Source organism: Plecotus auritus, assembly GCF_963455305.1.
Source record: "Plecotus auritus genome assembly, chromosome: 4".
Classification (NCBI taxonomy): Eukaryota; Metazoa; Chordata; class Mammalia; order Chiroptera; family Vespertilionidae; genus Plecotus; species Plecotus auritus.
In genome coordinates this window covers 178,435,635-178,446,256 of record NC_137775.1, presented here as the reverse complement: position 1 = coordinate 178,446,256, position 10,622 = coordinate 178,435,635, and the positions used below count along the sequence as shown (strand labels likewise).

The window sequence follows — 10,622 nt, the reverse complement described above, 5'->3', positions numbered from 1 at the left end:
TTTCCGCATATAAGAAACTATTTTTTTCTAAAATCGTTAGACTGAAAATCGAGGGGCGTCTTATATAGGGAAGTCAGCTGAGAAGAGAGCCGAGCAGGTGCATAGCTGCCCATACCTTGTCAAACAGGCTTCCTTCAATCACGAGCCTTATTGTTACTGACATCAGCTGATGCCATAATTGGAGGTGGAGACAGAGAGTGCACAGATACAACAGGGACCAGAGCATTCTGAGCCCATAAAGATATAAAAAATAAAAAGATAAATACAGTTAAGCAATTGTCTTACTCTGCAAAATTCAAACTGAATGTAATCAGCTATGCAAAAGAGCATGGAAATACAGCTGCAGAGAAACAATTTGGACCTCCTCCCACTGAGTGTATGATCAGGCAGTGGAGAAAACAGGAAGAACAATTCCTTAAGATGCCAAAAAAGAAGAAGGCCTTAAGAGGAAAACCAGCAAAATGGGCAAACTTGGAGCAGAGGCTTAAGACTTGGATTATGGAGCAGCGCCAGAGTGGTTTATGTGTGTCAACAAAGCTTATTCAATGTCAGGCAAGAATGTTTGCAAGCGAAATGAACATTGTTGATTTTACAAGAAAGGCAAAATGGTGCTTCAATTTCTGAGGAGAGAAGGGTTGGCCATGAGAACACGAACAAAGTTAGCTCACAAAATGCCACCGGTTTATGAGGATGATCTCACATATATAGACAGTGACGCAGAAGACAGCAGTGATACAGTAGAAGTTGAAGAAATTGATATGTCTGGAACTAATACTAGTAGTGATGAAGAAGAGAGCAGTGATGCAACAGAGGCTGAATAAAGTGATATGATGCATAATATCATAGTACTGGTATGTAAACATGACCTGTGGTAATTACTAAATAAAAATGTGTTCTGTTTTATGTTTAAAATATTGATTTCTTAACTTTAGGTTGGAAAGGGGGGTGTCTTATACATGGGGACATCTTATACATGGAAAAATACAGTAGTTACATGTTATTATTATCATTATTACCATTAGTCTTAGAGAATGTAGGATGGTTTATCTCTTCCTTCCCATTCTTTTTTTTTTTAAATTTAATAAATCTTTATTGTTCAGATTATTACAATTGTTTCTCCTTTTTCCCCCCATAGCTCCCCTCTACCGGTTCCCACCCCACCCTTTGCCCTTATCTCCCCCCACACTGCCCTCATCCATAGGTGTACAATTTTTGTCCAGTCTCTTCCTGCACCCCCCATACCCATTTCCCCCTGAGAATTATCAGTCCACTCCCTTTCTATGCCCCTGATTCTATTATATTCACCAGTTTATTCTGTTCCTCAGATTTTTTAATTCACTTGATTTTTAGGTTCACTTGTTGATAGATATGTATTTGTTGTTCATAATTTTTCTCTTTACTTTTTTCTTCTTCCTCTTCTTAAAGAATACCTTTCAGCATTTCATATAATACTGGTTTGGTGGTGATGAACTCCTTTAGCTTTTTCTTATCTGTGAAGCTCTTTATCTGACCTTCCATTCTGAATAATAGCTTTGCTGGGTAGAGTAGTCTTGGTTGTAGGTTCTTGCTATTCATCACTTTGAATATTTCTTGCCACTCCCGTCTGGCCTGCATAGTTTCTGTTGAGAAATCAGCTGACAATCGTATGGGTGCTCCCTGGTAGGTAATTAACTGTTTTTCTCTTGCTGCTTTTAATATTCTCTCTTTGTCTTTTGCTCTTGGCATTTTAATTATTATGTGTCTTGGTGTGGTCCTCTTTGGATTCCTTTTGTTTGGGGTTCTGTGTGCTTCCTGGACTTGTAAGTCTATTTCTTTCACCAGGTTGGGGAAGTTTTCTGTCATTATTTCTTCCAATAGGTTTTCAGTATCTTGCTCTCTGTCTTCTTCTGGGACCCCCATAATTCTGATGTTGGTACGCTTGAAGTTGTCACAGAGGCTTCTTACACTTTCTTCAACTTTTTGGATTCTTTTTTCTTTTTTTTGCTTTTCTGGTTGAGTGTTTTTTGCTTCTTTGTATTTAAAATCTTTGACTTGATTCTTGCGTTCCTCTAGTCTGCTGTTGGGTCTCTGTATAATATTTTTTATTTCAGTCAGTGTATGTTTAATTTCTAGTTGGTCCTTTTTCATACCTTCGAGGGTCTCGTTATATTTATCGGCCTTTTCTAGGATATTCTTGAAAGGCCTTATAACCATGGTTTTGAATTCTATATCCAGTCGTTTGTTTTCCTTCATTTCTTTCATTTGTGATCTGTTTCTTCGTCCCCCCATTTTTCACTGCTTCCCTGAGTTGGTAGGGTAGCTTTGTGTGCTAGGTTTCCTATATGGCCCAGTGGGTCGGCCTGCCCAGTTAACCTGAGGTGGACACTTTTGGTGCACCCCTTTGTGGACTGTGTGTACAGCCTTGTTGTAGTTAAGTCTTGATTGTTGTTGGTATCACTGGGAGGAATTGACCTGCAGGCTAGTTGGCTGTGAGGATCAGCTGTGTCTACACTGGGAGATTTTCGGTGCTGGAGACAGCCTTCTAGGATTAGCCTTGCCAGATTGCAAAAGCCTCTGTGCTCAGCTTGGAAGGGGTGGAGTCTCAGGGCGGAGCAGACAGTCTTGGCTTCCCATCAGCCCTGCCCTTGCGTGTGAGTCTCCAGACCTCTGCCTTCCGTGGTTCCCGAGTTTCCGCCTTACAGTCCAGATTTCCCCTGTAAGAGCGTGGGTTCCCAGGGGCTCACCCGGAACTGCGGTTCAGTGCAGTCGGAACTGGGGTTCAGTGCAGTGAGGAGCTTCTGACTCCCTTCCACTAGGGGTAGCCTGTGGTAACCTCCACAGTCAGTCTTCGTGCGCACTTGCGCCTCCAGACCCCTGCCGTCGCGGCTCCCCCGAGTCTCCAAGTCTCCGTGTGCCTTTCTCTCTACCTGACAGTCCAAACTCCCCCTGTATGAGCCTGGGTCCTCGGGGTTTTGCCCAGAACTGAGGTTCAGTGCAATCAGGGGCTTCCTTCCCCCTCCCGCCAGAGAAAGCCAGCCAGGCACTCCGCCGCCCTTCCTCTCTGCGCACGCGTGTCTCCGTACCTCAGCTCTTTGCTACTCCTTCTCTGTGAGCTTTCCTCTTTCCTTCTAGTTGTAGAATTTCCACTCAGCCAGCTTTCCTGTGGTTCTGGATGGTGTCCGTTCTGTCTTTTAATTGTAGTTTTGAAATTGTTGTGCGGGGCAGCAGTTTAGGTGCTTACCTATGCCGCCATCTTGGTTTCTCTCTTCCTTCCCATTCTTAACTCACCAGAAACTGGGAAGTTTTATCAGGAGTGGAATCTGGACTGCTGCCTCCCTGCAGCTTTCTCTCTTGCAGATATTTGGGTCATTTTCATAGTGTAACTGAAGTGCCCCAGGCCCCTAACTTTGGGAGGTAATCCTTCCCTTTAGCATCCAAATATAATAAGCAGTGTCTCCATCTCAAGCCTTCTACAGGAAATTCAAACTTTTCCCAAATCTTCTGAGTATTCTTGATTTTGCCTATCTCTTCTCTCTTTAAACACTTACCTTTGATTTCTCTTCGATCACTTCTCTGAATCTTCATGTGTTTTCAATATTGCAGTGTCCATTTCCCCCCCACCAAAAGTGGATATGAGCCTCCCTTTATTTGTCACAGCTAGACTGGAGCTAAGCTGCCATGTTGGTGAATAAAGCTCATGGAAGTTTAATGAGTAAGACAGAAGATAAATTAAAATTCACTACTAGACATCACAGTGCCAGAAGTCACATCTGCCACATCTTTTTCACATCTTAGTCCAAATCTCTCTTTTTCCATTAGGCTCCATGACTGCCCTCCCTGGTCTTAGTAAGGTTACCCTGCTATTAATGCCCTCAGAACAGGTTCTCAGTACACCAAACATTTCTCTTTTGTAAACCTCATCACATTTACATTCTTTGTTCAATATCTGTCTTCTGTCTTCCATGCCACAGTATAAACCACATGAGGACAGGGGTCAGGTCTAGCTTGTTCTCCTCTGTATCCCTAGCATTACCTGTCATATATGATGCTCAGTACATTTTGTTTGAAGAATGGATGCATTGGTCAACTGCCATTTCTCTTTGTTCTTTGATTTGGCTCTAATGTTGGGAAGCCACTTGTGATGCATGATTTCTAGAAGTCAGAGTTTGTGGCTCTTTTCTTGCATAGCTTCTTTCAGTTTCCCTGGAGGAAGAAGTGTATGGGAAGAAGTGTATGGTGGTTAGGGTGAGGAAGTCTTTATTAGAAGTCAGAACTTCATATTGCTGGGGTTAGAAAGAGGAAATCTTTACCAAATTCCCAACATTGTGTTGAGGTGGGGTGGAGAGGCCAGTGCAGTCACCCAGATTGCCTCTCTCACCACCACTGTTGATGGGGCGAGGGGAGAAAGTGGAAAAGAATATTACTGTTGGGAAAGGACATGAAGATAGATATACATGCACTGACTATGCATTGCTCTTCGAGAAGTTCTTAGAATGTTTCTTTCTAATTCTTACTGTTTTCCTTAAGATGAAGATTTACAAATACACAGTATTTATAATTTCCCCACTCACTGCCCAACATTATAGGCCCCAAGAATTGAAGTGTCTTATATTTGATCATATATGTATGGTTCCTTCATTCAAAAAATGTTTATTGGGACTTCCTATGGCCTTAGGATGTAAAGTGTATATAATAGGGCCTGCCTTCTTGAGTAACCCATATGCTGGCTGCAAAGAAAAACCCATCAATTTAAAGATGTGTTTCACTGTGGTAGGTGCTATGACAGACAGGTACATGCAGGGTTTGAGGAACCCAGAGGAAGAAGGCAGAACTTTCATGTTATTGGGAAGCTTGCACACTGCTGTCTTAATCAAGTGGTTGTATCATCTCAAAGGCTTTTAATTATATATTGAAATGTATTTGCTATATGAACATGTTCTGTGATTTTCTTTCAGTTCTCTGAGAGGCAATGGAACCTAATAGTGAAGAGAAGGGGGCCTGAAGGTAGGTAGACCTGGATTTCAAATCTGGGCCTCTGCCTTACTTTCCAGCTGTGTGACTTAGGAGAATCACTTACTCTCCCTCATCCATTAAAGGGTGTGTAAGTGCAGGATTAAATACGATGGATGCAACACATTTAGCATGGTGCCTGGCATGCAGTAGGAGTAGGTGATCAATTACCTTTCACCAGGTGATTGTCACTTTTTGTGCTGTTGTTGGTGACAGAAACTCACAGAGACTTGGTTGCTGATTTTTTAAAAAGGCTTTTACTGGTATAAAAACAATTTAAACATTATATAAATACATTATAAATATTTCTTTTAAAAACATGATAAGTTAGCAATTTATTTGAGGTAAGCCTACACATTCCAAGAAATGATCTGACTCTGAAACGAAAGTATTCAAGCTGTATAACCATCTGTTATTTTTTTCAAAATGAACACACAAAATATTTCAAGTGGCACTTCATAAAAATATAAATATCACTTGTATAAATTAACTCAATATCACATATTTAAATATCAATAAATTAAAAATAATTAAAATAGTGTCCTATTGCTCATACTTTTAGTTCTTCATGGAGAACAACATAAGTTATGTACCCAGTGGACAGCTTTCTGACCAGAGAAAGGAATGTCCATGAGGTGCAACCATTTTAGATGCCCAGGCTACATCCGGATAGCCCTCTGAGTGAACTGCAGGAAGTCCTCGAGGCTTCGCAGGATGAGGTGAATCGTCGTGGTCTTCAGCCACTCATTCTGTGCATGCATCTTCTCCAGCAGGCCGGTGTTTGTGGTTGGGTCAGGGGTGGTTTCTTCAACGGGATTCTTTATCTGAAGGGAAAGAAAGCAAGAAGAATTGTTTAAATATTGAACAAATCCTTTTCAGTGGAGGGATGCTCTGGGCTGTGGGGAGATGATCAGATTTCGGGTGAAGAAGACTAATTGGGGCCACCTACCCTGCCTTGCCCAGATAGGGTGAGGTGCTTTTCCTCCGAGTCTGCCCTTTCATAGCAACTGAGTTCTAAGCATCCCTTTGCTGCTCTGGCTCCTTTAGATCATAAGCATCCCAAAGGCAGCCACAGTGTCTTACTTGTCCTCTGTTGTCTTAACCAGTGCCTGGCACATGGTTGGAATTCAATATTCAAATGAAGAACCTATAGTTAGAAGCATTTCAATGGTTCTTGAGTGGCCTCTGACACTAATATTTCCCTCCAGTTTCTCTCACCCATCTATTAAGCATCTGTTGAGAGTCCACTGATCTAGTGGTGTAGGAGGACTGGGAAGCACCTTCCCATAGACCCACTGACAAGGGACACCTCCAGGCGTGGCCTGAGCACTATAGCAATGGCATCACCTGGAGCTTGTTAGATGCAAGTCTCAGGTCTCACCCCAGATCTGCTGAATCAAGCTCTGCATTGGAACAAGACCACCAGGGAATTTGTGTGCACATTAAAGTGGGAGATGCCCGGACTTAAGGCAGAAGGCAGGATTAGTACCCATAGGCTTCTCCATACAGGGACTTTTCATTGAGCTCTGTTTGGCTCATCTATACACTGTGCCGTCAAGTCTCCATCATGGGGCAGTTGAATAGCCAGCTGGTAGTACCAAAGACCTGTACCTGTTCTTCCAGCCTTTAGCCAATTCTCTGTATTAACTCTTCTTGCAAAAAGTTGGAAAAAGGAGTTGCTACCATAATGATAAGAATGTCTCTTGGCAATACTTAAAATATTGAAATAATTTTTGTGCTCTCTGTTCTTTGTGATTATGGATCACTGAGAAGGGTTGTATGTGCTTCCTTCTGCCTCTACAGATACTTTTTTTCTTATTTCTTAAGCTATTAGAAGTTGATGTCAAAATCTACCTAACTTAACATAGTTTCAAATATAGTTATTGATATCCCTTGCAGAAGAGATCTAACACCTCCCCCCTCCCCAACATACACACATAAAAACAGTTCTAACTATCAGGAAATACTTCTCAGTTCCTTTCTTTTACATGCAATCATGTCTTCTGAATTGGCTTTACATTCCCAAATTGTCTGGGCTGCTTTCTTTGAGACTGTATTGGCCACACCAAGTGAGGAGACAAGGCGACACTCACCTTTTGCCTCAAGATCTTGACCAGGGCTTTGGTTCTCATCTGCATGGCCTTGGCATGTTCCTCAAATGTGTTCTGGAGGTACTCCAGGTATACCTGAAACTCTAGAAGTCCGGTGGTGAGTCTTATCAAGCAGGTCTCCTAAGAGGAAAAATGGTGGGAAAATTGGTTATTGCCAGGAAGATATAATGAATTTTAAAAGTTAAAATTGCTATAATTTGCCCGGCTGGCATAATTCAGTGGTTGAGCATCAACCTATGAACCAGGAGGTCATGGTTCGATTCCTGGTTAGGACACATGCCCAGGTTGTAGGCTTGATCCCCAGGGTGGGGTGTGCAGGAGGCAGCCAGTCAATGATTCTTTCTTATCACTGATGTTTCTATCTCTCTCTCCCTCTCCCTTCCTCTCTGAAATCAATAAAAATGTATTTTTTAAAAATAAAATAAAATGTTTAAAACAAAATTGCTATAATTTAACAACTTTTCCCTCTAACCATTCCCACCCCTCACTTCCACCCCTGGGAACTTCCCATACTTCTTAGGCACCATGCTTTGAGACATCAGACAGCATCAGCTGCTCTATTTTAAGTATCTGGACAATCAGAAACACCATTTAATTTTTCTCAAAGCCCAATGGATGCTAGAATGTGGCAAGGGGGTCCTTCTCTATTCTCCCTTTAATGCTCTTCCCTCTGGCTGCACTCCTGCTCTTGTCAATGTTGGGCTAAAACCTTTTATGGAATAATCAGAAGTCAGCACAGGTTATCTCACTGCCTAGAAGGAGAAAGGTGTAGAGAATAACCTCAGCAGGGAGGACAACACTAAGGGCAGCCAAGGAGGAGAAAGGTCACCGAACCACCACTTCATACAGGATAAACCAGCTAAACCTGCTGGGGTTTCTAACATATGACCACTGTGAAAATCCCAAGGGAGGCTGGCTATCTCTGACCATGCCATTCAAAAATAAGTTGCCTTTACAAAGATTTCTGTTGGCCTCCTCATGAAATTTACACAATATTCTTTGCATCTATCGCCTTCTTTGTTGCCTGCATGATCTATGTGTACACAGACCCTGCATGCAAGGTGGAGAACTCAGGAATAGCTAACAGTGAATATGATGTGTGGGTACCTGATTGAATCCAGAATGGAAGCATCCATCTTTTCTGGCCAGTTTTGGAAGGTTCAGGTTGTTTTCTGTCAGTGCCTCCTTGCTGTTTTTACACGATTCATGGTTGTCACACATCTGGGAAGAAATACCAAAATTGTTATCATATAAGTGCCCCTAACACAAACACCACTAGAGGGCCTAGTCATGTTCCACCATGGCCAGGAAGTTCTCGTAAGAAAAATGAAGTCAGAACCCATTAGCATCCAAGCAAGCAAGATCTAGTGGAGGATGGGCACATTGGGTTTAATTCCAGGCTCACTTGTGACTTCAGCTTGTCTCACTGTCCTGAGTCTCAGTGTCCCTGTCTCCAAATTGGGGATAATGAAGCACCTCCTCATAAGTTTGTTGTGAGGATGAGACATAATAGTTATAAAAAGTTCCTGGCACATACTACATACTTAATACATTTTGAAAATAATTGCGTGAATATCATTTGAGCCATAGAATGTTCCAGTTGAAAGAACCTGTGAGATCATCTAGTCCTATCCCACAGTTTTACAGGTGGAGCCCAGAGGTGGTAGGAAATTTGCCCAAGATCACAGCAGAACCAGAGGAGATTTGGGGTGCCCAAATCCCCTTTCCTGTGTTCTTTTCTTTCTACAAAACAGTCAAACTACCTTGCATTTAAAGCTTAGGAGCTGCTTTAATCTACCTATAATTTTGCCACTTTGGTGGGCTATTGAGTTTGCAGTATATAAGCTGGAATGACTTTGAGGAATTCCTAACCACCAAGCTTGTATAACTTGAAAGTACTGTGACTATCCTGAAAAACTGAACATTCATTTCAGGTGCCACTTTTCTAATCCTCCCAAAGTCCAGCAGTCACAAAAAAAGATCAACAGACCTTATTTTTTGGTTAGGGAAAAGGGAGTCCTAAGAAACAGTGACTCTCAGCTCATGTCAAGTATGGAGTAGGGAATGGGCCAGGGCACATGGATTCCAGCCCCATTCTGTATTTTCCAGAAGGGAAAGGGATTCCCTGAGACCAGCAGCAGAGGAGAAATACATAAGACAGTCTGCTTCTTTGACCTCAAATCTAAACTTCCCCAGAAGAACCCATCAGAGATCTCCCAATGCATGAACCCTGTCCCCATCCAGGGGCAAGGAGAGGCATGCCCACACAGGCCTTCCATCACCCTCCATTGAGCTTACCCACCTTATTTTTCACGTCAGAGATTTCGAGGAGGATGGACTTAATGAGTTTTTCAATTTGTTCTGAAGAGGTGAGTGGTGGTCTATTTGAGGTGGTATCATCTTTAGAATCTTCTCCCCGGGGAACCGGGGTAGGGAAAGCAGTAGCCATCACCAGGAGCAGCCCCAGGGAGAAGGCCACTGGACTGAAGGTGTCTGTGCCGGAGGGAAGGGAGAGCAGCAGTGAGCAGCCTGCACAGCTGGGGAAGCTGTGCCTCTGGCTGCTGGCTGCTGGCTGCCCGCCAGCCCTCACAGAGCACACCCTCTCTCTCACCCAGGCACGGCCTCCGGCCTCCGGGCGGTTCCCAGGCTAGGGATTTCCTTCACTTACTTGTGGAGAGGGAGTTCATAGCTGGCTCCTAGAGGGAGATGGAGCTCTCTTTTCTTCCTGGTGGGCTCGAGGACAGAATGAGCCTCAGACATCCTCAGCCTCATATTTATTGAGGGTTGAGACTCTAATATTGAGACTCATGGGAAAATCCCACATTTGATAAATCTTTGTTGAAGGGTGGGGGTGGGGCCAGGGTGGGTGGGGCTGATTGGAAACCTTATTAAGATTGTGCAATGTGACGTCCTTTAGCATCATAGAAATCACAACCAGAGGGAAATGCGCCGCTTAGGTCATTACCAAGGAGCCCTAGAAGCAAGATCACTCTTCCTCTACTTTTTTTTTTTTTTTTTTTTTTAGTGACTCAGCACTTTGGCATGTGTTGAGAAGGAAAGTAAAGCTAAAGTCATCCACAAAGTTTTAGAGGGTTTGAAGAAGCTAAGGCAGACTATGACTTTAAAAAAAAACTTTAATTACCAGATTAACAGGCTAAGATTTAGTTTTCCAGTTTTTTTCGTATTTGTAAAAACGAAGAGGTTCTGAGTTTCCTCAGCCCACCACAGCCCACCAGCCTGGGGTTACACAGAAGATTACGCTCTGAGACATCAGCAGTACTTTTCATTCCTGGCCCTTGCCATGACCCGCTGTTGCAGAAATACCTGCCTGCCCCCAAATCTTGTGCAGTTAATCTCCGGGAGTCTCCAGGTGCCGTGTGTGGAGCCTACAAAAACGACTCTGTTGCCACCATTTGTAGGTTTCCTCCTCACCTGCTCCAACTCACTTCGGCCTAGTCAGCTACAGCCCTGCTTTCTCCCTGGTGGCTCCTTAGGACCCTGCTGGTGAAGACTTTGATCTCT

At 43.2% G+C, this 10,622-nt stretch overlaps 1 protein-coding gene across 1 annotated transcript; it reads right to left on the bottom strand.

Moving 5' to 3' along the window:
• Positions 1-5,648: 5,648 nt before the first annotated feature.
• On the bottom strand, positions 5,649-9,872 carry IL6 (interleukin 6; the record flags this gene model as incomplete). Its single annotated transcript, XM_080665083.1, is given in 6 exon segments — positions 5,649-5,813; positions 7,083-7,220; positions 8,208-8,321; positions 9,403-9,593; positions 9,769-9,797; positions 9,799-9,872. Coding segments are annotated over 6 exon segments (711 nt in total).
• Between the last annotated feature and the right edge of the window lie 750 nt (positions 9,873-10,622).